The sequence below is a fragment of the Desmodus rotundus genome, chromosome 6 (assembly GCF_022682495.2).
Source record: "Desmodus rotundus isolate HL8 chromosome 6, HLdesRot8A.1, whole genome shotgun sequence".
NCBI lineage: Eukaryota > Metazoa > Chordata > Mammalia > Chiroptera > Phyllostomidae > Desmodus > Desmodus rotundus.
Window position 1 is genome coordinate 97,746,227 of NC_071392.1, and position 27,356 is coordinate 97,773,582.

At 52.9% G+C, this 27,356-nt stretch overlaps 3 protein-coding genes across 4 annotated transcripts in view; 1 reads left to right on the forward strand and 2 right to left on the reverse strand.

The window, feature by feature from the left end:
• Positions 1–397: 397 nt before the first annotated feature.
• On the reverse strand, positions 398–2,240 carry LOC112303781 (protein FAM209). The gene is made up of 2 exons (XM_024559306.2): positions 1,906–2,240; positions 398–799 (listed from the first exon to the last, which is right to left on the reverse strand). The coding sequence occupies exons 1-2, from the start codon at positions 2,155–2,157 to the stop codon at positions 536–538; spliced, it is 516 nt and encodes a 171-aa protein (XP_024415074.1). The 5' UTR covers positions 2,158–2,240; the 3' UTR covers positions 398–535.
• A 2,127-nt stretch (positions 2,241–4,367) lies between these two features.
• The window catches only part of RTF2 (replication termination factor 2), a 28,282-nt gene continuing 5,293 nt past the window's right edge, over positions 4,368–27,356 (reverse strand). Inside the window, exons 5-9 of the mRNA XM_024559477.3 lie at positions 24,773–24,851; positions 7,475–7,588; positions 5,984–6,038; positions 5,791–5,877; positions 4,368–4,865 (exon numbers count right to left, since the gene is read on the reverse strand). Coding sequence (XP_024415245.2) covers positions 4,690–4,865; positions 5,791–5,877; positions 5,984–6,038; positions 7,475–7,588; positions 24,773–24,851 — 511 coding nt within the window. The 3' untranslated portion in view covers positions 4,368–4,689. The remainder of the gene's footprint in view (positions 4,866–5,790; positions 5,878–5,983; positions 6,039–7,474; positions 7,589–24,772; positions 24,852–27,356) is intronic.
• LOC112303910 (beta-1,3-galactosyl-O-glycosyl-glycoprotein beta-1,6-N-acetylglucosaminyltransferase 7) lies at positions 10,370–18,886 on the forward strand. 2 transcript variants are annotated; one of them, XM_053926309.2, is made up of 5 exons: positions 10,370–10,971; positions 11,342–14,367; positions 14,552–15,577; positions 16,569–16,664; positions 17,990–18,886. In XM_053926309.2, exons 3-5 carry the CDS (start codon positions 14,611–14,613, stop codon positions 18,205–18,207), a joined length of 1,281 nt encoding a protein of 426 aa, XP_053782284.1. In that variant the 5' UTR covers positions 10,370–10,971; positions 11,342–14,367; positions 14,552–14,610; the 3' UTR covers positions 18,208–18,886. The 2 variants fall into 2 exon arrangements, with proteins under 2 accessions (XP_053782284.1, XP_024415244.2); XM_024559476.4 differs by lacking the exon at positions 11,342–14,367.

Genomic DNA, 27,356 nt, shown 5'->3' on the forward strand with positions numbered 1-27,356 from the left:
TGAAATGAGTGATTTTTTTCTGCTGGTAAGAAAATCAAGTGACTCTAGAATCTACCATCCCTGCCCCCCCCCCCCGTATATATACACAGCCCTCCTAATGCAATCATTTTACCATTTTTAAACCTATAATTAAACTTATCCTTTATAAGGTAATAAACCATAACAATAATCGATGCCATCTTTTGCACAATCAGCTAATATAAAGATAGCGAGTGTGAAAATGATGTTAACGTCTTATTCAAAATTTCCTGCACCTGGTCCCACAGGGCCCTGGTGTCTGGACTGAGGCGGCCACCCAGGCAGCGGTGTCTCTGTTGGTGCATTTCCTGTCACCCACAACTCCCGAGGAAGTGAGAAAGGCCACAAACACATTAATGGCTACGGTGACCGACCGGTTTCACATTTATTTTTTCAAGTTTAACAGAGGAGAAAAAAAATCTCAAATTTGAGATTTTCCTTCAGAATAGTTTTATTGGTTTGCATATCATTTGTCAACACTCAACTTTTTCTGTCCTACTTTGATACACAAATCCATTCATTCGCATTCCTCTTCGCCCCATATTTCATATATCGTAACGTTATTTTGTGGGTCTGAAGGCACCTCGAAGATCGGAAGCTTGAGGTTATTGCCGTTGGCCGCAGCATCCTTCAGATGCCGCACCCTGGATAGGAATTTCACAAGTTCCATTTCGAGCTGGTGTAAGGTATTAAATGCGAAGTCTTTGCTGGGGGAAGCATTCTGGTTTTTCTTTAGTGGAGCGCGCAGCGAACAGCCTCGAAGGCCAGGAGGATTCTTCTCCTGTCGAGAAAGACACGCAGGGTGAACAACACCGCTGGCTTTGTGGGTTCTGACCCAGTTCCAGCACAGGTGGGCTCACCTGAGAGAAGGCGGTTCTAGCATGGCTCTCGTCCAGGGATTGGCCAACTGTGGCCAAAGCTGGCCCACTGTCTGCTTTTGTCAATAAAGTTTTATTGGAACCCAGCCCACAGCCACGCTCACTCACTTGCACACTGTCTAGGGCTGCTTTCAGACTGAAATGGCGGAGGTGAGTCATTGCAAAGCTGAAAATATCCTCTACCTGGGCCAACCCTGCCCCAGCCAGTCTGGACAGACTCCGGGATCTGTGTAGTGGAGAGTGAGCTGCCAGGTTCCTGTCTCTCCCCTTCTAGAGTTAGCAGGGGGAGGAGCAGTTACCTTTTCGCCCCCCATCCCCTTCCGACAGGTCTCGACCTTCCCTTGGGATAATGATATCATCTCCACTCAGTTCAGTGACGGGTGGTAAGTCAAACGCTAGGGAAATTAAAAGTCAGGCCATGAATCTGGCTCTGAGAATACCTTGGACCCAAAGACGCCAAGTTCTTGCCTCTATCCTCCATTTGCAAAAACTCACCTACCAGGCTGAAACACCAAGCCCAGGTCTCCTACAGCCAATCAACAGAGGGTGGCCCTTCCACTGGTAGTCCCAGCCCCGGTGGGTCTGGGGACACCTGTCTCCCGAAGGCTATGTCAGGAGAGGAGTGTGCTGGCCTTTCCCAGGACCACCGGGCAGGACCTGGCGTCCCAATTTGTCCTATTTAACGGTGTTGTCCATAACAAGTAGAATGTCCGTTTCTCCGAGTCTGAGATTTCTGAGATGGAATCAACGTGGTGTAAAGAATGAAACCGTCCTGCCCTGGCTGGTGTGGGGTGTGGCTCGGCGGGTTGGGTATTGTTCCGCAACCCGAAAAGCCGCTGGTTCGATTCCTGGTTGGTCAGGGCACATGCCTGGGTTGCAGGTTCAGTCTGGGGGTGCTGGAGAGGCAACCGATTGATGTTTGTCTTACACATGGATGTTTCTTCCTCTTCCTCCCTCCCGTCCCCTCTCTAAAAACACATAAAAATAAGAAGAACGAAGCCACACTCACCTTACTCTTCTCACTCTGTCCTCCTCGAAACTTTAGAATCGCGTACAGTGCGACCACAAACAGGAGCCAGAGCCACTTGCTGGCGAGCCAGCCTTGGGCCTGCTCTGGTAGATTCTGCCTGATCCGGAAGTGCCCCCCGCAGGGCGCCTGGCCCTGGGGTTCTTTGACGTTCCCCCTCACGGAAGAAAACACGAAGGCGTAGCCACAGGACAGGCACAGGGGCAAGAACAAGAACCATGTCAGCATCCGCATGGCGAGCAGAGGTGGGGGAGGAAGCTGCTCATGGTGGGTCTGTTTGCCCTCGCACCGGGAGACCGGGTGCCTGGGGCTGGGCCCGGCGTGATGTCACAGAGGCCCCAGGCAGGGGCCGCTCTGGCCATTGTGATGGCGGGGGGTGGGGGGGTGGGGGGGGTGGGGGGGGTGCAGCAGAGGGGGCAGGCCCATGGGGGCCCAGGAGGAGGACTTAGAGGGAGGAAGGGACATTTGCAGCAGGCAATAAAAAGAGAGGCTAGGACAACCTGGGCGCTGTCTCCTCCAGGCTGTCTGACCCTGGGGCTGTGGGCCGAGGTCTGTGCTGGTCTCCAGTTTGCTGAATACAGACATGGTGTTGAATGTGTGGCATGTGCCGCACTGTGGAGCAGACAGCCCAGTGAGAAAGATATCAAACCAGAGGCTACACATTGGGAGCCACGGGTGTGTATTGTTTGGCCTACATTGTTTCTAAAATTATTTACTTACAATATTTAAATGTTGGGATATTTTAACTTAAAAACCTAGATTTCTGGCTCCTTTTGAAAATATGGAAGATCTGAAAACACTGGTCCCAACAGGAACTGACCATCTAGGTGGCATGTGTTCTCCACAGTCCCCGCCACTCCCTATCGCCTCCCACTCACTGATCTTACCTGAGTGTGCAAGCCCTGTGTTAATTAAGGATGGACTTAATTAAAGTTGGGATTAGAGCAGCGGGCTTTAGGAGCAGGGGCTAGGTTATGCAGGAAGGCTCCCCTGAAGAAGGCGTGGTGGTTGAGTTGGAGAGACGATCGGGCGGGACTCAACACCTAGGCACGTGGGGGGACCCCAAGGGAAGACCCACCTCGAGGCTGAAGCCAGGAGCGTAACTGGGGCTCACTGGCCAGGGTGTTTGAAACCATCAGCTTCCCCAAAGGCCATGAAACAAGAAGTCCCAGTTCACGGAACACAAGGCTTGTCCTCATCCCCCGGGTCACGTGACACAGACCTAGTCCCCAGGATTAAGACTTCCGCTGAGTATAATGAAGGGACCACACGACCCCCTCACTGTGTGCAGCCCTGGGCAGCCACAAGGTCCTGTGAGACTCTTCGAAATGGCGGGGGAAGGTGGGGCGTTGACCTGGGCCTCACAATGTCGCCTGCCAGGGGGCAGCAAGCTGTCTGCAGAGGTGAGGGGCCTTCTTGAAGGAGACACCTGGGCACTGAAGTCAGCCCACCAGTCCCGAGGGGCCACAACTGCTGTCTGGGCAGCAGCTAGCCTGGTATCTGGCTGCGGGCTGGAGGGCATGCCCATGACCTTCAGGGGTTCAGCCCTGGAACCGCCACTCCAGCCCAGTCTCTCCTCCCATGGCTCTCGTCGGGAAGTTGTTCCTGGGGCGCTGAGCGGCTCCTTCCCGTGATAACGTAACAAAGTGAAAAAGGGAAAAAGCCACAGCTAGTTGACAGTTTAACTGGGCCACATAAAAACTTTACCCAGGAAAGAAAATGGCTAATCAAGCTTGTTCTGGAAAAGTCCACAACAAAAACACATTGCTATTAATATAATTTTAATTAAAATGCTTCTATATTCATGTCAAAACGTCCTCAGGGCCAGACTCCCCATCATGTGAGGCAGACAACAGGGACACAGAGCAGGCCAGGATCCTCTCTGACCCCGACCCCAGGATCCTCCAGGGCCTTGGATATGGCCCATGGGAGCCCTCCCCTTCCCTGACCCCCCACCGGGTAGGGACCTAGCGCTGCGGTGGAGAAACCTGGACTCCTGGCTCTTCATCAGCAGTCTGGCGGGAAGTCTGAATGACCACTGACATCAGCACATGTTACGGATAAAACACACCAGTTTTAGGTACAATCCCCTTTCCTGTCTTCCACTGAGAGGAAAAGTGGAAAGGATGTGACATCACGGAGTTACTTCTGTCACTCAATTTTCTTACAAAACACAAGTGGAAGACAGACGGACAAAAATGTAGACAGATGAGAGAAAAGGCCAGGTGCCCAACTCAATCTCTCCTATCTTTAAAACGATAAACTATGAACCCTCCCTTCTGACTCCTGCCAAGTACTTGACCCTGAGTCCTGGCCTCTCAGACGCTCCTGCAAACAGACCTGCGGGCAGAGTGCATCTCAAGTTCAGCCTTGCTCGGCCTATTTAATTAACTGCTGGCAGCAAAACCGTCCGCATGGTAGTCAAAATGAGCCAACCACACAGCCACGAGGCATCTGGGACCTTTAATGATTGTGAGCACAGACGTGCAGCCAGCACGGCCTTCTGGGATGCTGTCGAAGCACTAAGCAGGGGAAGAGGGTGGAGGGTGGAGAGGCCAGCATGGTGGCCCAGCAAGGTCACTCTGTCACCCACCCACCATGCTCTCTCCCGGAAGCCACCATGCTCCTCAGAGGGAAGTGACCACGCTGGCACCAGGGTTTGGGCAACAACCTGATGACCCCGTGCAGAGACCGTGGCCCAGCTGGCGCCCACAGCACCTGCCTCCACGAGCCCAAAGGAGCCTGCGTGGGGGCGAGGCCTGGGCTTCAGAAGCAGTAGGACGTGTGGGTGACCCAGTGGGCCGACTCCTCCTTGGAGCGCTTGGCGGAGCTGTGGGTCGTGAAAATGGACTTGTAAGCTTCGGATTCCTCGCTGTCAGCAATGGACCTCTTTGTGGCGGCACAGGGAGGCTTCCCAAATTTTCCAGAAGAGGCCCCATTAGCTGTTGGGAAGTGAAAGCAAACACTTTATGGTTGAGACTAAAGATCCCTCCAAATATCAGATTCTCTAAGGGGGAAAAGCCAGTCTGTGCCTCCTGAGAATTTTCCTCCTCTCGTGGGAGGAAGGCTGAGATTCCTCATCTCTGTCACGGACTCCCAGAAGCAGACGAGGCTATGACATTTAAGTCTACCACTTCCAATCACACCGACTCCCTAACTGCAGGGATGAGCGCGCACTGGCCCGGATCTGTGGCTGGCGGGCACTGGAGCCCCCTTGCCAGGGGTGTGGCCAGCCCATTTTCCAAGGGGGGCTGAGTGACTGCCCTCGGCCGGGCGGCTGCTGCATGCAGAGTAGGGACTGGAACCCGTAATCACTGTGGATGCTGCTTAGAACACAAGACCACACACCCTTTACCCAGCTTTCTCTCTGTGAAATGCATGCAATTCTGGAGTTAAAGGCAGTGAGTTTCAGGAGAGATGCACTGAATTCTGAGCTACATGCTGAATGGCTCTCTGAGAACTTGGCCAAGAGGCAGGTGGGGGGGCAGGAGGCTCTGCGGGCCAGGTGCTGCGGACGCAGAACCCCGGCCTTGGGGGGCTCAGCAACATCCCTGCCACAGCCGGCGCCTAGACCCTCTGACCCTCTGGTCACCGTGCAATGTCTGGGCCAGTTCCGTGCACCTCGTTGGCTCGGCCGCAAGTGTGCGCTTGATGAGGCAACTGAACAGGCCCTGACAGGCTCTGCTTCAGGGAAGAGTGACTGGTTTTCAGTCCCCAGGGAGCTCAACACCCTATGGAGACAGGACTCAAGAATTCCGAGTTTCTAAGGAGCCTCGGTTCCCCAGCTCACGTCTACAAAGCTGGCACAGTGGGCAGGGTGGCCAGCTGTCTAGGAACGCAGATCTCTGTGGGCCCTGGGGGACCCACCTGTGCTTCCGGGAGCCTGGGTGGCCTTCTTGTCCTGTGAGTCAAGGCTGGGCTCTTCAGGCTTCCCCGCCTTCACTCTGGAGGGCCCTGCAGACCCCATGAAAGGGACAGAGTCAGCACCCCGGGGGGGAAGGAACGCGCGGACCTGGCACCCGGCCCTGCAGCCGGCTTCACTGCAGTGACCCCCTCTTACCTTCCCCGGCATCCGGCTTCGACACAGACTCTGCTGCCCTGGGTTTCTTTGCTTTCTGCGGGAAGAAAGGGAGGTTGGGGGGTGGGTGCTGGCGTCAGCATCAACCCCCAGCCTGGGCCCCCCGCGCATTTCTGGTTACATACTCGCCCCACATGGGAATGCATTTGCAGAGACCTGCGGAAGTTTGGCATTCCAGAAATCACATCCTCAAAAATGCTCAGCGAAGAGAACAGAGTTCAGTGGTCACGTCAATGTTGTGGTGACCGCCACACGCAAAGGAACAGTTAAAGGGACATGACACAGGCTCACACGGGCTCAGAAAGCCCTGCCAGCCAGAGGGGGTGGACCCTTGCCCACGCCAGTGGGGCTTTTCAAAGCTGTGGAACTGCCTGTCTGTCTACCCACGAGGGTCTGAGGCTCCCGCTGAAGGGCACTTCAGCCCTTCTCCTAAACTCTGGTTAGACCTGCAGGCAGTGGGGGTCTGGCGCGCCTCATGGCTACACTGGGCAGCGAGACTCACAAAAGGAAGCCAGCCACTCCAACACCACACAGCTGTGTCCGAGCTGCCTCGACCAGAAAGGACAAACAGGGCCCGCTCACTCCGAGAACTTACTTTAGAAGTGCCATTCTTCTACGCAGCCAGAAGATGGCACTACAGACATACAGGCCAAATATTTCAGCGGGTCCCTGTCACTAGACAAGGCAGGGAAAAGATCTTTCTCTGGGAGCAGCCTTGAACTCATGATACTCAGGTGCAGTGTGATTTGTAACGCGTGTATCAGACACCAAAACCTCTGTTCACCTCGCACACACAAGCCACACGTTCAAATCTGAGGGTAACACCCAGTCCTGAAAACCCAGCCGTCTGAGGCGCTCCGAGCCCCACCCCGAACCCCTTTCCTCGGGTCACAGCGGAGGCTACCCGAAGGGCACGCACAGTACGGAGTGGGGAGACAGGCCCTATCCTGTCTCCAGCTACGCGCGGGCGGGAGATACTTTGCGTCCTGCTAGCAGTATCTAAGCGCAGGCCCAGGGGCTCCGCTGAGGGCTGTGCAGAGGGGACACGTCACCCCCAGGGGCTCTGCACACCTTGGCAGGAAGCCTGAGGTGGAGAGTACACCAGTCACCACTAAAACACCATTCCCCCCTTTTTAAAAACGGAGCTTGACCAATGAAGGACAAGCACATCCTTTTCGGTAACTGTTTTTTGTCAAAAATATTTCAAGCTTGTTTGTTTCCTTTTTTTTTGCTTGATGATAATGAAATCATAGCCATTCAGAAAATCAACCTGGAATGAATGTACATGTACAGACTTACTTTTTTAAACACGCCCCCGCCCCTCCCCACAACCCTGGCTGCGTTCTGTCCAATGCCAGGGGCACGGTCTTTGCCACCTCCTGACCATGCAGGGCAGGCCGGCTCTGGCGCAGAGGAGCAGGCCAGGGGGGGACCTGAAGACGCAGGGAGGCATGCCCGTGGGGCGCGGGTTACCTTTTCCAGCCTGGCCCTCAGCCTCCTCTCCTCCATCCGGCCCTTCAGCGCTTGCACGTCCTCCTTGGTGCCATTGAGCACGATGACGTCGTCCTCCTGGAAGGCGGCCCCACACTGCAGAGAGCAGGGGAGAGAGAGGCGGTCACCAGGCTGGACTGCTGCCCCCAGACCCGTGCGCCCAGCCCAGCCGCAGCCCCTTGAGTGCCTGGGACGCCCACTGCTGCCCTGCCCGCCGCGGGGCTGAGCTGGCTTCGGGGCTGCTGCCTCAGCGGGGTTACTTATTCTGTCTACAAACCCCTCCTTTGGGCCAGCTCCTTTTCTAGCTGGGTGGGCCACATGCTCTCGACAGCAGAGCCCTTCCTTGGCCCTCACATCCTGAGGTCAGGGCCCCAGAGAAGGCGTGCGAACAGTGTGTGGGGGCCCACAGAGCACCCCTGCAGGACTCCTCAGGAGAAAAGGAGCTGTAGTCAGCCGTCATGCAGGGGCCCGAATGGAGGGGGCATAGCCTGTTCTGCGAGGGGAGGTCCCCTGGGAAGGCCCCGCTGTGGGAGACAGGGCAGAGCCTGCTGCGGGGGGCACTCTCTGTGGAGAGGGCAGGAGAGACACCTGTAGGCACAGTCAGGTGGCAAATCTGGCCCAGGCGGGGTGGCGGCCTCGGCCAGCCTCTTGAGCCCACAGCAGGAAAGGGGTCACACCGTGCCCACCGGCTCTGTCAGCCTGGCCCTGTCCCTCCTTGGCTGCTCCAGGCTTCCCATGGCCTCCTTCCAGCCCTCCTCGCTGCCTCTGTCCTTTGGGCCAGTGGTCAGCAGCCCCCTTCCTCTCAGGGTGGCTGTCCAGTGTCCAGATGTGACCACAGACCCTGCTGGGCCCGGAGCGGGGTTTTTAAAGTTGAGTCAGCCACTAACAACAGAAAGCAAAAGCCCCTCACTTTCAAACTTGAGATACCTTGCTCTCTCTCCCCCACATTCTGAAGATCCATGAATACCGGCCCCACACCTCAAGGCCCCGGCAGCCTGGACCTGCGCAGAGCTGCCCCTGGACACAGGGCACGTGGCCCTCTGATGGCGATGGGCCTCTCCTGTGTGCTCGGTGCCGAAGCCCCCGAGCCGGGGTGGGATGGCCCAACCTGGAGGGCAGTGAAACCAGGGCAGGAAGCAAGGTTGGCACTGTGCCAGCATGAGGCCAAAGGGCAGAGGTCACGGGGAAAGGGGGGCGGCTGGCCTCCCTCTCAGCTTATCAAAGCGACGCACACGCTCAGTGAGGAACAGTGCGTCTTCCTGAAAACGCACCTTCCTGGGTGTGCCGTCCCTGCAGGGCCGCACTCATGTGAGACCCTGCCTCCTCACCACTTGTAACTTCAGCGCCCCCCGTGGGGGGCGGGCAGACAGATCGCAACCCATTCCTGTGACAGAGGACTATACAGTGGCTTTGGAGCTTTTTACAATGCAGAACATGCTTATCATGCATTTCTAAAAAAGCAGCCTACACACTGCATATTCATGTCCTCTGGACGTTAATTTTTTAAAGGAAAGCGGAGAAAAAAGGCCAGGAGGGAAGTGCGGAGGGAACGACAGGCTACCGAACGCCACACACAAACGGGGTGGTGGTCCCCCTGCCCGCGTTCTCACAGACAATACTCTCCTGAGTACTCTGGACGGCTGCGTGTGCCCAACCCCAGCGTCCCTGTCCCAGCGCCCCATCAGCTTCCAGAGGAGGGCTCCCCGGCTCAAATGAACCAGGGAGGGGCGCTGACTTTTCACACAGGGGGAGGGACCGTCTTCATCTTCCTCGAGGCTGCCCCGTGTGGAGCCCAGGGCCCTGCACTCTGTGGACGCGCAGTGAACAGTTCCTCCATCAGTGAATGGGAACAGGCCGAAAGAGATACTATTTCAAACCAGGATGGAAGGGAATGGAAATGTAAAGCCACAGAGTTCCCTAAAAGGTCACGTGAACTTTACAGCCCTTGCAACATGGGAGAAGGCCCATCACACCATATGATTTAAAGGAAAAAACCTATGGTGATCTGAAGGCAAAAGTTAGCGCTTTTTGTCTTTAAGCAGCACACTCCCCCACTCACTGCCTCTTTTGAAAATTACATGTATATGCCATATGTCCGTCCTGTTTGCTAAGATTTTCACGTAAATTTTTTAGGTTGATCAGGTCAATGCATGAAGCCCAGCAAGCCTTTTGTTCCTACAGTTGTTGGGCTGACTCTGCAGCCCCCTCGGAGCTCTGCGAGTGGATGGCGGTAGGCAGGCCGCGCCTTGTTTTCTCCGCTTCCCCTTCTCTCAGCTGTTTGGCTCAGAGCATCTTCCTCCTTCCGGGTTCAGGATGTGAGCTAACAGGTGAGATCAGCACCCAGCCTCACCCCCTAGGGCCAGGCCCGCAGCGCCCGCAGCACCCGCTGCGACAGCTTCACAAGCCAGCAGGGCAGCCTTTCCAACATGAAAGGACCTGTCCTTCCCTGGAGGCTGCCAGGCAAAACGAGGCCCTCTATTCACGGAATGCGCACCTCTCCACACAAACTCCCCCAGGAGCTCCCCGCTGAAAGGCTGCGTGAAGCTGTTTTTATATCAAAAGCACACACATCACCCCTCAGCAAAGCTGCAACCCCTTAAGCTTGGAGAGCCTGGATTCTTTCTGCCTTTGAAGAAATCTTTCTGTGGCAACAGCAACATCTGTTCTGCAACATGTGTCCCGAGTCACCCTCAAGCAGGTGAAGCAAATCTGTACTCATGTGACTCAGCGTCAAGCTCAGGTGTCGAGACACAGGATGGCAAGTCCCTAGGGTGTGGGGCTCAGGCCCCTCAGCCTCCCTGCTAGCAGGTGTGTCTGTGGGAAGCCCAAAGAGAACGCCAGCAGGTGAGAGAACCTTTCAGCCTGAAAAGGGAAGGATGTTAAGAGCACCCAGCAGTGCTGACTGACCCCAGCAGGCAAGGGTCTGTTAACAGTGAGCAGACCCCACCCCTGCAAGGTGCACCTCGGTGGAGCTGGAGGACAGAGGCAGGCCCTCTGGACACACACTGACACACTCGGATTGTGCCAAATGCTATTCAGGAAGCAAGCCAGATCTTAAATAACTTTTAATTACCCCTTTCATGGAAAAGGGTCAGATCACCAAATCTGGCTTCCTATTTTCAGAAGCATCTGAAGACGCTGGCCCAGGGTGGCGGGATTTCCCCCGGCCCACAGAGTACAAGAACTACCCGGCGGCCCTTCCTCTGGGCCTGGCGCCCTCTGTTGTTGTCCGGTTTTGTTGCCAGGAGGCACCCAGCCCTGGAGAAACCCTCGGAGAAGCCAGAGCAGCAACTATTTTCCAATCTCCACGCTGGAACGAAGCATAACGAAGTCCTCCAGGGACAAGCGGGAACGAAACCTGCCAAAAGACTCTGTTCATGTGGCTGAGGCTGCAGCAACGGCAAGAGCAGCAACTGATGGGAGAAGAAAGCTGGGGCCTCCGGCCGATTCCACACGTGGGACGTGAAGGCCGCCGTTGGGTAAGTGCTTGCTACCCCTGCAGAGAGCAGGAAGGGCAGGGCCTGCACCGGTGTCAGTAGTAAAATAAGGCATGTTTTTCTCCGCCTCCTTTATGACCCTAAACTAGAAATACTGGAATGTCAGTAATACTGTAAAGGTGCAGGTGTAGCAGGCATCTTTTTCTCTCAAAGACAGTCCTCTTTTTTCATTTCAGCCAAAGAAAACAAAAGTGGAATATATTCAAGTATGAAATCAGTTAGAATTCACAATTTTAAATGCCACTGTTTGTTCACTCCGCATGTAGGAGGTAACAGCTAAGTCAGCCTGAAGCCACGTCCAAATCCCCAGTGTGCACTTATGCCAACAATAACGGTGCTGTTTTTGTCCTAGCTGTTCTGAGCGGAGAGCCTAAAGTTCCCCCCACATATCAAAGTGGCTGAGAGAACGCACAGCGTTTTAGGAACAAGCAAGCTGCGGCTAAGACAGCTCTTTCCGGGGACAGGACAGCCCTGAAGACAAAACCAGTCTCACAGTACAAGCCCACACGGCTCAAGAAAACACGGTGTCAACCTGCAGGTGCTGTCGGACATCATTCTGAGCCCAGTGCCCAACAGAAACAACAGACACAAACTTCTCACTGCTGTGGCTACAGCGGCTTTTTTTTAAAGGACAAACACACAGTACATGGAGAGGGCAGCTGGCATTCCTGGCCTGGGGGCCGCACTGCTCTGGGGCGCCACGCACCCCAACCCCACACGGGCACGGGGCAGCCCCTGGGCCAGGCCCAGTGGGAGGCTCACCCCCTCTGCTCCTACCCCCACCCTGGTGTCCCTGGAAGGCAGCCCTGCCCTGCACCCCGCCTGGAGACCAGGAAATGGAGACCCAACTGTTTAATCCAGTTTAGCTAAGATGAATGGTCCAAACAGTAATACCCCAGAACATGGCAGAATACTTCTACGTCTGTCTTTAAAGATGCCCATCATCTATTTACCCAGGGGGATTACTGCCTTTTAAAAAAACGTGTAAAAGATTCAGCAAGAGGAGTTTGTATGGGATGTTGTCGACCCCCTGTGAAAAGTCTTCACAGCAAACTAAACCCTATCACAGCACAACTCCAACGGCTGCCCTTGGATGAAGTGGCTGGTGGTGACACACGACACCCTGCCCAGACTGCTGCTTCCCTGTGGCCCTTGGGGCTTGCTGCGGGGCAGGGGGAGGCCACAGAAGGACAAAGATAACAAGAAAAACACACTCCCGGGCTCTAGTTAATCAGGACAGTGACATGTTTTGAAATAACTCCTTTAAAGTATTTTATGGTTGGACAAAAACATAAAATGTAAAAGAATTCCATTCTGAGAACTATAATTGGACATCAATTCTGTTACTGCAGAAATTGTAGTGTGATAAAAAGGAACAGAATGTAAACAGCACCCTTAGCTGGGAGTCCGGCGATTACTTCTACCAGAAGGTACTCTCAGGTAGCTCGTGGACCTGTGTGTCTCCAGTGAAATGAATGCATCATCTTCGAAGCATCATTCACTGCCTGGAAGCCATTACCTGTGCTGTACACTACGTAGGTTTTATGATGCTCCCTTTACTAAGCTGCTGAGGTGGGGACTGGAGCACACTAAAGCCCGGGAAATTTAATTTAAGGACTGACAGTACTGGGGGAAAGCCTTGAAACGCGCTCTCTCTCTCTCTCCCTCTCTCTCACACACACACAGTGACTCAGAACCCATCTGTGACTGCGGTCCCACACCAGAACTTCACACTGGGATGCTGAGCGCGGGTCTGGTCCAGGGAGAGACTGCATGTCTGCTCAGGGGACACGAGGCTGGCCACCACTCTCTCCAAAGTCTCCAACATAAATACATATTATGCAGCTTTTTGTGGAGGAAAAATGTTCAAAAACCAGTAGGCTTGGGCTTTTCTATGAGCTGCCTATTTCCCCCACACTTGGAAAACAACACAGATTTCTTGGAAATGAATTGAATGGCAGAAAGTCACATCTCACAGCTTCACTACAGCTACAAGGCTGACTTCACAACTCAGAAAGAAATAGACAACAACAGTATCAGCAAGAATCGCGGCTGGGGAATGTCTGAGAACTGAAAATGGCACTCGTCACCACTTAGAAAGGAAAACCCGCCAGGCCCACAGAGTGGGTTCCAGGGGGTCTCCTGTTACCCGCCAGGTGCTCTGTGACGGCAACCGCAGAGCCACACATTCGCGTTCCACAGCAGTGGGGTCCCCAAGGTTCCATTTACAAGGCTGGCGCCCCCGTTTCTAAAAGTCAAGGTGAAGCTGGCCCGGAAGGAGGGGTCACGGGGGCAGCTGTGCGCACAGCACTGACACAACCAGGGGTGGGGTTAGGGTTCGCCCAGCCCGCGAGCCAGTCTTGGCATCAGGGAGGCAGAACACGTAGCCCGGGGTTTACTCTGAAGGACGCGGGTTATACACAAGACCTATCCTCATTTAATAATTAAAAACTAGTGAAAATATCTAAAACTCTGGGCTCTGGGGATTACATGGGTGGAATCTGTCAGGAAGGCGGGAAGAACATTTCTGTGATGGGACTGGAATGTTTTACTTTGACCCTAAGCTTGGAAAACCCCCCCAAAACCCAAGACAACAAACCCCAAACCCTCCCAAACCCGCTCCCTGCACTAAAGCTTCGGTACAGGAGAAATGCACCAGATGGCAGTGCAGGGCTCACCTTTCACCAAAGTTCTCACTCCCATTCCATGTCAACAAGCTGTTTCCTTCCTACTCAATTCCCATTTTTATAACAATTTTTATGATATAAAAAAGGACTTGTTTACTTTAGAGACCGGATGTGAAATGTGTTAATTAAATGATGATTTTGTGTTGGCAAAATGATAAAACGTAGTATTTCACTCATAAAAATATCTCTAAAATTGTGCCATGAAGTTTCACGTTTTGGGGGCACTCAACACACCCGTGCTGAGCCAAGCAGAGCCAAGCAGAGCCCCGCACGCTGCTGGCGGCAACGCAAAGTGGGGGCAGCCACTTGGGAGCGCCATGGCCGGCAGTCTGTCACGAGTTGAAGGGACGCAGTCTGTCACGAGTTGAAGGGACGCCGGGAGCTGGGCCAGCCTTCCCACTCTCCAGTCTTCACCCCAAGAAACAAAGGTGTGGGTGTTCGCAGCACCTCATCACACCCTGCAACTGGAAGCGCCGCCGGTGCGCACCAGTAGGTGCCGGGTGGACAGGTGGCGTGTCCCCGTGACGGGACCCTGCTCAGCAAAGACAAGGAAGAAAGTGGTGATGGATGCAACGACGTGGGTGCATTTCGAACTCATTATCCTAAGTGAAAAAAGCCAGGCAAAAAGTAGAGTGTACAAGTGTGTTTGCATGAAATGACAGACGTGCCCACAGACCCACAGTGACTGACAGTGAGTCCGTGGCTGCCCAGAGGGGAGGGTGGCGGGAGGGCTGAGGGCAGGCCTGTTTCCGTGACTCTACACATGCCCAGGCGGACACATGCAGAAAAGGGGCTGAATCACACACTTTAAGTGTGTGTGCTTCAATAAGGTCGGGGGTTTACAACACCCTAAACTCCACCTGTTGTTGTTTTAGGAAGCTTAAAGAGAAAAACGTCACACCATGGTAACAAGAAGGCACCTGGAGCTCACGACATGAGTCAGCTGCGAGCCACCAAGCCGGGGCTGCTTGTGTGCGTGGCCATCTGCGTCTCTGCTTTCGTTTACTTCAGGAATCCAGCTCAGGAGGAGCCAGGAGAGGAGCCCACCTCCCCAGCAGTGGCAGAGTGTGGCTTTTATCCAGATGAGTTGTGTTCGGCTTTATTTGAAGGCAAAGGGGCAGCCTCGCAAGTCGCAAAATTTTGTAAAAACTCTGATGGATCGGAAATACTTGCTCACTTACACGCACCAGGAAACTGCTCGCAGATTTCCCGGGGGTTGCGTTTCATATCCAGACCCCTGTCTGCAGCAGAGGGCAATTTCTCTTTGGCGTACATTGTAACTGTTCACAAGGAGCTGGCCCTGTTTGTACAGCTTCTCAGAGCTATTTATGTTCCTCAAAATGTGTACTGTATTCATATTGATGAACGGGCCCCAAAGAAGTATAAGGCTGCCGTGCAGACCCTGGTTAACTGTTTTGAAAATGTTTTCATTCCATCAAAGAGAGAAAAGGGGGCTCCTCCCGGCTTCATAAGACTACAGGCAGATCTGAACTGCATGGAAGATCTAGTCCGTTCCAGATTTCAATGGAACTACGTCATGAATCTTTGTGGACAGGATTTCCCCATCAAAACCAACAAAGAAGTCATGCACTACATCAGAAGTAAATGGAATGGTAAAAACATCACTCCTGGAGTAATCCAACCAGCCAAGGCTAAATCCACAAGCCAAAGTCAGCCCGAATCCACCCCTGAAGGAAGTGTCTACGTATCTCCACACAAAGGGTTCAAAGAGGAACCGCCCCACAACTTAACCATCTACTTTGGAAGTGCTCACTATGTACTAACGAGGGACTTTGTCCAGTTTGTACTGACTGACACCCGTGCAAGAGACATGCTCCAGTGGTCCAGAGCCCTCCAGAGCCCAGAGCGCCATTACTGGGTGACTCTGAACCGCCTGGAAGGTAAGCACCACCCAGCAACACGCCGTGTGCTTGGCTCAGGGGGGTGGGGGGACCTTGTTCTTAACTGGAGAGTCTTTCCATTTCAGCTATCTTACGTGGCTTGGTCAGCAGCTCCGTATTCTGCAAGACCTTCCACTTGGGGAGCACAGGAGTCTCTGATTGCAGGGGTCTGAGGTTGGCTGACGGAGCACCCTGCCCCTAAACCAACCTGGCTGCTTTGCTCCCCGCCCAGAAAGAAGGGTTTCACACAGCACCTCTGAACACTCTCTGTGCAAATACCGGGAAAGCTGTTCATGTCCTCATTCATGCCATAAACCCCGCTGACGCCCTGCGAGTGCTGGGCCCTGTGCTAGGGGCTCCTTAAGAATGAAAACTATGACAATGATTAACTTTTGGAGGCAAATGTGATCCATGAGGTAGGTTCTGAGAGGCAGGGGGAGGCTGATGCCCCCTCAAGCGGCCTTACTTCGTCTTTGTGGACAGCTGACGGGCTCCTGGGGAATGGGGCTTTGAGCTGGAACAGCTAAGCTCATCAGTCCAGATGACAGAACAATGACCCGAGCGGAAATCGGCTAGGGACGTTTTACAATCTCTCCTGCCCATTGGAACCCCATTTTCCAGCCACTGCAGAGGGCTCACAGAAAAAACAGAACCCAGGAAACCCAACATGACCATGAAGGCCACACTGTGAACGAGTCAGTTACCGGGGACGCAGAAAGGGATGAAAACGAAATCCAGGTAGGAAGATGGAGATGTGAGGCCGTGGTCACCCCAAGGCCACCGCCAGGGTACTGCCTGCCACTAGCCCCCAAGAGCGGGCCTGTTACCCGATGACAACTACACACTGCAAGCAAGGCTGGACTTTGCAGCCGTGGTGTGTTGGTGACCCCGTCCAGAGGAAGTGGAGCTGGCAGGGCTGGAGAACCTGTCCAGCAGGACAGAGGGGCAGGCCCACACTGCAGTATCTTAAGTTTCTTTCTCTTCCCTGCAGACGCCCCAGGCGCCACGCCAAATGCTGGCTGGGAGGGCAACATTCGAGCCACGAAACGGAGGAGTGAGGAGGGAAACGCTCGCGATGGATGTAAAGGTAAACACGGAGATAATCCAGAAAGAGCCTTCTAGTTGTACAAAAACGAGACAACCGCCACCTCGGTTACTGGGGGTGGAGACCTACACTCACACTGAAAGAGAGCGTGGACCAGCGGTGATCCAACTGGCCTGGAGTCAGATTTTAAAACTTCTGTAAGTGTAAGATTCATACAGGAAAGTGCAGAAATCCTAAGTATTTGGGGTTGATAAAAGTTCCCAAAGTGAACACGCAACAGGGCTGCAACTTTCCAAAGTCTCAAGGCGGAAATACACGAGCTGCCGGCTTTCCCTCCTGCTCCTAGATCTCAGACTCAAACATCAGTTAGCGATGCGCTCTGTGCCTCCCTGGGTCTTTCTAGTGAAACAGGAAACTAACGTAGGCACCTGCTCCAGACCAGAGCCAACCACCACCTCCGAGCTCCCCGCGCCCCTTTGTGTGAATGATGTGTTCCACACGCAGCCAGGCCCACTCCCTCACTGCACCAGTCAGGACAACGCAGAGCGGCATCGGCCAGGTACCCGAGTCTTCACAGGAAGTCTGCTACACTAGGGGCTGCACCCCTGATCTGAATGCTTGCTCCTTAAAAGAAACTGGAGACTTTTTTTCTTATAGGTTTAGTTGTTGGAAAGGTGTATTTTCCAACCTACTGTAAGTTGTTTCTGTGTTTTGACTAGCTTTTCAGCAATATCTCACAGCCACAGATTCGTGTGGCTCATTCAACTCGCCCGTCATGCTCTCTGACGGGCAAAGGTCGCCCTCACCGCCGCGTCTGAAGGGCTGCCAGAATCCCTAGGATTTTTAAAGAGGCAGACGTGCCCCAGTGAGGGAGACAGTCACGGCAAGTGACTTCTAGATGAAGTCCCAGAGTATCCGCTCAGAGGAGCCACAGAACATTTCAGCCATCACTAGCAAAAAGAATGAAAAATCCCCTTCCATTGTGAATTCAAAATTCAACAAAGCAGCCCTCTCAAAGCCATCATGGACGTCCTATTTAGTTTGAACTCCTGTGAAGCAGAGAGGCTCACAGGTGACCCTAGAAGGTCACTTTTGTGTGTGAACGTAAATTGACAGTCCCTGACTGGTGTGGCTCAGTGGCCTGGGTGTCGTCCTTCAGACCAAAAGGTCGCAGGTTTGATTCCTGGTCAGGGCACACGCCTGGGTTGTGGGTTTGGTCCTCAGTTGGGAGCGTGTGAGAGGCAACCAATCGATTTTCTCTCCCTCCCTTCCCTTCTCTCTAAATAAATAAGATCTTTAAAATGAAACATAAAAAGTGAACTGACGCGTGAGCAAAGGCAGCTAAGTTTCTGGGTCTCCCCTTGCAGGCCGCTCCGACCAGGACAGCTGTGTCTACGGGCCAGCAGACCTGCCGCAGCTCAAGCGGTCGCCTTCCTTGTTTGCCAGCAAATTCGAGTCCTCGACAGAGCCTCTTGTGGTGGCGTGCCTGGAGAGGTGGCAGAGGCAGCGAGTCCTGCAGCAGGCGGAGGTTCCCGTGGAACCACACTGGCGTTTCCCACGGCAGAGCCATTTCCATGTGAACTGAGCCACCGGGCTGGGAGTTAGGAGGAGTGTGCACTTTCTTCCTCGTATCACTCTGTTCCCTTGACTTGAAATAAGAGAACGTTCAACCAAAGAAGGAAGTTGGGAAAATGATTCTTTGAGACAAGTTAGCTCTGGACAAGACTGCTATTGACTACAGGCCACCTTCATGGCTTTGAGAAAGAGATCACGAGACTGCATCTTAAAGCTGACGTGTCAATGGGGATCTTGAGATAATCGCTGTAGCTTACTAGGAACAGAAGCTTCTCACTAGCAGGTACAGTCTCCTGTTCAGTTTTTCTCCTGGATTCTCCTTACCTGTACAAGTTTAAGGCTGCTTGTGCTGGATGCTACGCAATCCGCTGAGGCTTACCATTCACAAAGACCACAAAGGCGGCAGACAGCTAAAATATGCAGAGGCCAGAGCCTGAGAAGCGAATCTGCTGACCACTGTTGAGGATAAACCCCCTTCATTTTCTTGCTTTTTCAATCTATCCTCCAACCCCCACAAAAAGAACTCAAAAAAACAAAACAACAAAAAAAGCCCAGTAAGGGTGTACATTTTTATTTTACCTCTGACTTTAAAACACCCGTACACCCCACTTAACTATCACAAATGCTCAATAAACAAAGCCAGAGAGCTAGCAAGTCAAATGCGACCACGCTCGTCCCTACAACCTGGACCAGCGTGCCTCAAAATTTACTGTGCACACAGATCCCTGGTGTCTTATTAAAACAGATTCTGATTCTGCAGGTCTGGCAAGGGGCCTGGGAGTCTGCATTTCTTCAAAAGAGAAAACAAAACCTCCCAGCTGACCCAATACTACGGGACCATGGATCACGCTTTGGGTAACAAGCACATCATTTGCTGGGCAACCTGTAATTACTCCAGTGTGTTCCTTCTTATTACGAGAAGGAAGGAACACAGTGGGGAATACAATTAACTTTTTGGCTAGTGATTTGTTTACAGTGAAAACAAAACCGCCTAGCAACTGCATCTCTTCGGACCCTGTTCACTGACGTCAGCGTGCACACCGTGGGCTGCAGAGAACACAACCGGGCTGCTTCAAAGTCGCGAGTCTCTTCTAGTGAACTGGAAAGCAAATGTAGGCGGGACTGCAGAGTGAAACGTAGAAAAAATGCACACCCTAAATGCCACTGAGGTTGCTGACGGCTTCTCTGAACTTCAGCCCCTCCCTAAAAAGTGGAAATGCCTGTTTCAGACTCTGACGCCGGTGTTACCTCACTGTGACATCTTCCCAGTGCACTGCAGCTCCTGAGACAGCACCCTCGTTCTCCCTTTTGGCAGCAACAACTGGTCTTCACCTCTTCTTCGTGTGCGTCAGTCAGACTACATTTCCCAGGCTCCCTTGCAGTTAGGTATGGCCACATGACTGAGTTCTGGCCAATGGCACATGAGGACAAGCGATGAGCACCACAGGCAGGCCCGGCCCATTAAAACCCCCTAAGATAAATGCTCCCTTCTGTGTCCCCATCAGTGGACAGAATGGAGAAGACTCCGAACACCAGAGGAGGTCCGAGCCACACGACAGCAGGAGCCTGAGTCCTTGAGTTTCCCTTAGAAGAAAGCTGGCCAGCTAGAAGCTTCCGCCGCAGTGCTCCAGCCCTGAGGGCGGTGCTTAGTGTGAAGGAACTCCAGAGTCTGAATTAGAAGTGTGAGTTTGACTCCTGGTAACAGCACACAAATTTGTCACTTGATTTCTTCATTTAAAAATGTTATTATTTGGAGTTTGGGTCTCAAAAGAAAGTGTACAGGAATTTAATTTCTTAATTTTATGTATTTGAATCTAAAGCCCAGCAAGGTGAGGTGACACAGTCCCGAGCCAGCCCTGGTGCGTGAGCCACAGCCAACACGTACCAGGCTCTCCATACTGGTTTCGTGAACGAATGGGTGAGACCCCATCCTCGGGGGTCAGTGAGTGCCCCGTGCTCTATGATCAGATCCTATCGTGTTTCTGGCTGCATTGTGTCCCCCCCAAATGCTGAAGTCCTAGCCACCAGTACGTCAGAATGTGACCTCGCTGTAGATGTCATTAAATGAGATGGATGCAGTCCCTAGGGTGGGCCCAATACAATATGACTCAAGCAGGGGAAATGTGGATACAGAGGCGGATTCCATAGAAGAAAGGCCACGTGAGGAGACCCGGGACCAGAAGGCCATCTGTAAGCCAGCAGATGGGTCTGGACGGCTTGAACCCTCCCAGCCCTGGGAAGGAGCCAGCCCTGCTGGGGACCTCAGCCTTTGGCCTCCAGGACTAGGAGACAGCGTGGAGGCAGTGCATTTCTGTTAAGCCACCCAGTTGGGGATGCTCTGAGAAGCTAATACTTGATGTCACCAAGCGAAGGCAATATTTATGTAGATTAAATAAGGGAAAAGTACTTATTACCTTGCTCTTCTGGCAACAGGTATTACTGTTTTTTAAGATTTTATTTATTTTTAGAGAGAGGGGAAGGGAGGGAGAGAAACATCAGTGTGTGGTTGCCTCTCGTGCGCCCCCTACTGGGGTCCCGGCCAGCAACCCAGGCTTGTGCCCCGACTGGGAGTCAAACTGGCAGCCCTTTGGTTCACAGGACAGCGCTCAATCCACTGAGCTACATCAGCCAAGGTAACAAGATGTATTTGTAAAAACACTTCCTCCCTGATGCCCTCCTGAACTGCAGCCAGCACCCCTCCTTGCCTGCCTGGCCTCTTGCCTCACCTTACGCACCCCTGACGCAGGCGCTTCCCCTTTCCTCTGCTTCCTTCCCTTCCCCTGAAGTGCTCAAGGCACAAACTTTCAGGTCGGCTCGAGTTCAGTTAAATTTCCCAGGCACCTGCAAAACGATTTCAGAGTTCCCTTGTAATATTGCATTTTCATAAACTGAAGTCGACTTCTCTGTAAAGCTGTTATGCATGTTATGCAATGTGCTCACTGACATGATGTGTGAGGTCAGCCAATGCAAAGGAACCTCACCACTAGTGTCAGCAATAAAATATAAATAAATAAAATTAAAAAAACTTTGCTTCCATCAAGAAGAAAAAAAAAAGGAACGCTGCCTATTGATCTAAGAGATGGTCACCATTACAGGTGGAGCGAAAACCGTTTGATTGGTTTAGATCAGAGCCCCCTCAAACAGGCAGCCCGTTAGAATTAATCTGGGAACTTTTACATAAAAGGAGAAATCTGTCGGGGTGTGGGGGGCGTCTACACCCACCCTAACGATTTTGATTTAGGGTCTGAGACAGGGAATGGGAGCTTAACAAACCACTGGGGCGATTCTAACGGGAAACTCTGGTTTGGGAGCCAATGATTTAGGACATCTGGCTTCTGTAATCACTTCCGCTTCGTGGCCCACCTCTCCCATTTACCTTCCGTCAAGCGTGTAACTGAAACAGCCCCGTACACACACCCAGCTAGCACACACACAGCCGAACCCAGAGCGGAAGCTCAGCGTCTTTCCTGCGAACCGAACCCCACACCAGCCGCCAGCTGAGCTCCCGCTCCCCCACAGCGCTCCCCACACGGGCTCCTTTTCCACACCTGCCGTCACATTCTTGCCTCGAAGCCTCGCTCCCTCTGCATTCCCACCCGGACCTGCTCCTCAGTCTGGCACTGGGAGTTCCCACCACCCACCCTGACTCACGCCTCTGGCATGTCTCCCAGCTCCCCTGCTCCCTGCCTATAGTCCTGAGCCTGTGCCCCCATCTGCTTGGGCTGCCTGGACCTCTTCCTCCCCCAAGTTCAGCTGCTCCTCCTCCTCCTCCTCTCCACACCCCCACATCTCTTCCCCCCATTCCCTTGCCCCACTGCATACCTACCATCATTCACAACAGCATCTCACCTTATGGCAGGCAAACCCTGCCGAAAGTACTGTCATATGGGAACATTTTTCTTTCGATCTACCCATTGTTTCTACTTAAATTTACTTTATTTATTTCTAAGATTTTACTTATTTTTAGAAATAAGGTAACGAGGAAAAAAGAGAGGAAGAGAAACATCGATGTGCGATGTGCAAGAGAAACATCAATCAGTTGCCTCTCACATGCCCCCAACCGGGGTCGAAACCCGCAACCCAGGCATGTGCCCTGACAGGGAATCGAACGGGCCACCCTTCTGTTTGTGAAACGACACTCAACCCACTGAGCCACACCAGTCAGGGCTCTCCTTAAATTTACTTTGAAAGTCAACTTTGTATTCCTACCATAAATTTAAAAACCAGGACCCCTTGCAGTAAATATAAAATGAGCATAAACACACAGACAACACAAAACAGCCTCACCAGGTTCTGCCAAGCTCTGAGCGTAAGGCCCACTCTCACAGGAGCTCGGGAGTTAGACAGGTGTTCAGACCACCGGGACAAATGGGTCGTTGTCCCCGAGGCAAGCAGACGCTATGGAGGAGCGCCCACCTGGGAGTCGCTACGTCCCGATGTGCTGTCGCATAGCGCTGTGTGCTCTCCTGTCTGAGGGCCACCCCGCATGGCCCTCCTTCCATCTGCTGGTGCATCCCGTCCCCACCTCTGGGAAAGTCTGATGATGAGAAACAGGCCTGCCTTCAAGGCCTAGAACAAACACCTGCTCCTTCACAAAGCCATTTCTCACCCCCGCGGTCAAAGGAAGTTCTCTGGCCCATGAACGCCAATGACATCTTTACCAGCCACTTGGTACCTGGCCCCAAACAACACGGAAGAACATGGTTTTTCAGGTAACGTGCGTCCCTGCAGGCTGGCAGTCTGCTGAGCGCAGTGCCTGTGCCCGGCGTTCTCTTGGCCCCGGGGCACCTGCACCTGTCTTTGGTACAGGAGACGCAGTCAGTCCAGGTGCATGAATGGCGTGAATCAACTCCTGAGTGCGTTCTTTACATTTTCTGTGAACGGACAGATTCCAAATTCTACCATGGCTTTATTCATAATCACCCCAAACTGACTTCCTCCCTACCAGTTACCTTTGGCTTCTCTCTGCGTCCCTAACACACGGAACCACCCAGTACGTCCTTCCCCATGCCCGCCTCTTTTGTAGAGGCATCATTTTAAAACTAATGGCCACCTGGTCTAGCTTATCGTCACCTCTGGCTTCCCACTGCTCTTGGAGTGAAATCCAGCAGCGCCAGTGTGCCCTGCATGACGTGACCCCTGCCTGACCCTCCGACCTCATCTACTTCTCCACCCCACTTTCTGTTCCTTGACCCAGCACAGCCCTCTGTCACATCTGAGCTTTTGCTCAAACTCTGCTTGGCTGCCTCTGCTGCACCCTTCCAGCCTTGGCTCAAACCTCCAGAGGTACCTCTGCCGGCCGCCACTAAGGAGGCGTCTCTCCCTGGGGGACAGCTCCCTCTGTGCTTCCTCTGCAGCCCCTGCTACCACCAATCTGATACTGCCTCACTCAGGCATCGAGCGTCTCTCCCAGCCGGACAGCGGCTCCCACGCAGGCAGGGCCACCGCCCTTGCCCACCGAACAGTGCGGAGGACAGGACGGGCCCCCTAGGCTGTTCAGTGAACGCTGATGAAGGAAGGGCTCTCTCACAAGAGGGTGAGACACTGCGGGAGGTCTCACGAGTCCAAGCGGGGTCCACATGAATGAAAACACAGCCCAGAGTCGTCAGCAGCCATGACGTTACACCAAACGCTGGGCTCCCCTGGGCCGGCAGGACACCCCTGATGCAAACGTTCCAGCTGCAGCAGCGCCGTGGGCCCGCAAAGCCGTTTCCTTCCTGTGGCCCCCACACCAGCGTCTGCTCGCCCGTCTGAGCATTCACTGAGGACACGCGACACGCCCAGGAGAGAGTCAGCCCTCAAACCCCCACTGGGGGAGCAGCGCATCTCTGGGGCCGTGAGAACACTCTGTATGACAGACACTATGGTGACGGAGGTGCGCGTCGTTACACGTCTGCCCAACCCACGGAACACACAGCACCAGGGGTGAACCCCAGAGGAAACCACGGCCCCTGGGTGATGATAACGAGCAATGAACGTACCACCCTGGCAGGGATGCGAGGACGGGGAAGGCTGTGCTTGGGGGAGCGCAGAGGGAATACAGGAAATCACTTACCTTCCTCTTAATTTTACTGTAAACCTAAAATTACTCTAAAAGCAATAAAGTCTTATTTAGTAAAAGAAAAGAAAAGGAACACCCTTATGGTCCCGTGAGGAAATGGCCTCAGAGCTACGGATGGCACTCGGCTGAGGTCAGTGGGCTAGCAAGGAGCCTGGGAGCGGAAAGAGGGGAGCAGGCAGGGCCTGCCCAGGAGGCCATTGCTCTAGAGCTGAGGTTCCTGGAAGGACCCCTCCGGGCCGGCAGGGCAGGGCAGGTGGAGTGGACAATGGCACGGGACAAGAGTGGCTCTCAGGGCTGGTCTGAGCCGGATGTGCAGGCAGGGCCACGCCCCGAGAGGTGGTCTGGGTCTGCCCTCCTAGCAGCGACAGGCTGCGTGAGGGTGGTGAGCAGAGACACCACGGACGAGACCCATGCTTCCCAAAGAACCCAAGGAGGCTGAAGTGACGCGTGCAAGGGAGGGCTCCAGACGGGAGGGCTACTGAGATGGGGCCACGAACGGATGTCAACAACTCACTGTGTGACAAACTTCTGCTTTTATCTCTTTCAAGGCTCGCTCGGAAAACACGCAACCACAGCACCGCAGGAAACAAAACCTGGAGAAATAGCCCAATGTGGAGAATGACTTAAGGATAACTAAAAAACTATCGCCACATTATCAACTAACATTTGATCAGCTTACACAAAGGCCAAGAACCACAGTGAAAAATGGCCACATTTCGTTACATTTACATATATAAATTAAAACCACAAACATAGACCACAGTACCATTCCCCACCAGTGCAGTAAAGCCTTTGGAATACAATCTCTCCTATAAATATAAATGGCCAACACATGTAATAAATGCTTAAACTCAGCTGCTAAAGAACTGCTTTCAGAACAATGACATACTGCTTTCCCTCTGAGGCAATAACGAAAGTGGCTCAAGGAGCCCGGTGGACGAGTGTCTGAGGCAACAGCACGTTGCTGGTGGGGCTGGGAGCACAGCGCGATGCAGCCTGTTGGGGGGCAATCGGACAGTGTCGGGCAAGGCGCCACTTTCCAGAACTTCTGCAGGTGGTCATGAAGTAGTGCAGTGCAGAGAGCACCGCTTGGGACAGCGGAAAAGAGGAAACCACCAACACGCCCCTCAGTAAGGGATGGAGCCTGGGAGCAGAAGAGGGGAGCAGGCAGGGCCCGCCGAGGAGGCTGAATAAGTTATGAACACTCATACAGTTGCTGAAAAGAATAAGGTAGCCCTGGCCAGCGTGGCTCAGTTGGTTGGAGCGTTGTCCTGTAAGCCAGAAGGCTGCAGGTTCGATTCCTGGCCAGGGTACATTCCTAGATCGTGGGTTCAGTCTCCAGTCGGGGCACTTATGGGAGGCAACGGAATGAGGTTTCTCTCTGGCATCTATGCTTCTCTCCCTATCTTTCTCCCTCCCTTTCCCACTCTCTAAAGTCAGTGAGCATGTCCTTGGGTAAAGATAAAAAAAAAAAAAAAAAGGTAAACCTCTACATGAGGCCATGAAAACGTGTTCAAATGACAGAAGTAGGGAGGAAAGTTAGAGTATGTATCGTATGACTCCATGACTGTGGGGGGAGCTCACGTTTATACTCTGACTGCGGGGCAGCGTGGTGTGCTGGTGCTGAGAGGGCCTGTGGGGGCCATGAAACACCCAACAACTAACGATGCCGCCTCTGGAGGCTAGAATGGGGGAAATGGGCAAAAAGCACTTTCACTTTTTACTTTACATATTCCTCTAAAAATGCCACAATGGAAAGATTCTCCAATTTCCTGATAATAGCAGCAGCCACAAACCGCCCTAATAAAGCCCGATTCCCAACGTTGTACTAAATTCATTCAATGTTGTTTAGGACCCCCCCAAAATCCTTTTTTATGGATGCTTACTAATTATTAATAATTTAAGAAATTCGTTGTTTTTCTTTGAAGAAAGGCTCGATGTTTTTATTATACTACTAATTCATTACTATTTTTCTATGTATTTAACTCTTTATTATACAAACTTTATGAAATATAAAACAAACTGATTTTCCAGTGCGAAGGCCCCATCAATAGGAGGGCAGAGCCAAAACAGGTGAAGGCCAGTTAACTGGGAAGAGAAAAGGAGGAAGCACAAATGAGAGGGAAAGACTGGAGGAAGCCACAATCAGAGCAACAGGCTCCAGGTAATCCCTGCTCAGGACCTGGAGTTGCAGCTGTTTCTGCTAAGTTCCTCTTTTATGGCAAGCCAGGGCGAGCACTTCTTAAAAAGAAGTGGGGAACAGACACAGAAGGTCAGATACTGTCTGCTGCTATTTACACGAAATGCCCAGAGTATGTACAGCCACTGGGCCAGAAAGCAGATCAATGGTTGCCAGGGGGCTGGAGGGTGGGTGGGGGTCAGGTGTCTGAGCCTGGCGCTCAAGGATTTCCTGCTCGACCCAAACGCTGAGTGAACTGTAGCATTTTATGTTGTCATTTTCCGATTCTGTAGGTAAAACTGGTGACCAGGAACTGGGTTTATTGAAGGGGCATGACCTGACGTGTCTGCACTGAGTATGGTCGGCACAGTCCAGCTAAGTGACACGTCCATCACCGGCCGGTCACTGCTGAATGGCGAGGTCTGGGAGCCAGGCCTGAGTGACTTAAATTCAGCTCATCTGAAGAAGAATAAAATCTCCCTGTTCTTCCTTTCAGAGCACAGTGGTTACGCTCTCTGCCGGAAGTCGGCCAAAGGCAGCACAAGTGCGTCTGTTACGTGAATGTTACCAACGTGCCAGAAAGCTCCAGGTGAAATGTCTACAGCTCAGGAAGTTTTCTGACAGGAGATGCTTTCCCCTCTTTCCTGAAAATAGTAAAAATGACTACCCTTCAACATGTGATGTGTTAAATGGAAGATTCTGTCTAGACCACCTGCTATTAAAGATCTTTCTAAATGGGGGCAAAAGAGTTTAGAGCTTTGGCTTAGAAGACATCCTATACAAAGACACCTACTAACCCATTCAACATTCATATTGTTTAACATATAGAGGTCACTTACATGTTCTATATAGGTCTCAACCCAAAGACTTCTGGTACTCTAGCCAGAGGACTTTTAGCTACAAATTCAAACCCAGTTAT

Excerpts from the sequence above, each read along its gene's own strand:
- LOC112303781 (XM_024559306.2), bottom strand. The coding sequence starts at position 2,157 with ATGCGGATGCTGACATGGTTCTTGTTCTTGCCCCTGTGCCTGTCCTGT. Across the intron at positions 800-1,905 it reads GACAGAGTGAGAAGAGTAAG|GAGAAGAATCCTCCTGGCCT; the intron begins GTGAGTGTGGCT and ends CTTTCTCGACAG.
- LOC112303910 (XM_053926309.2), top strand. The coding sequence starts at position 14,611 with ATGAGTCAGCTGCGAGCCACCAAGCCGGGGCTGCTTGTGTGCGTGGCC. Across the intron at positions 15,578-16,568 it reads GACTCTGAACCGCCTGGAAG|ACGCCCCAGGCGCCACGCCA; the intron begins GTAAGCACCACC and ends TCTTCCCTGCAG. Across the intron at positions 16,665-17,989 it reads CGCTCGCGATGGATGTAAAG|GCCGCTCCGACCAGGACAGC; the intron begins GTAAACACGGAG and ends CTCCCCTTGCAG.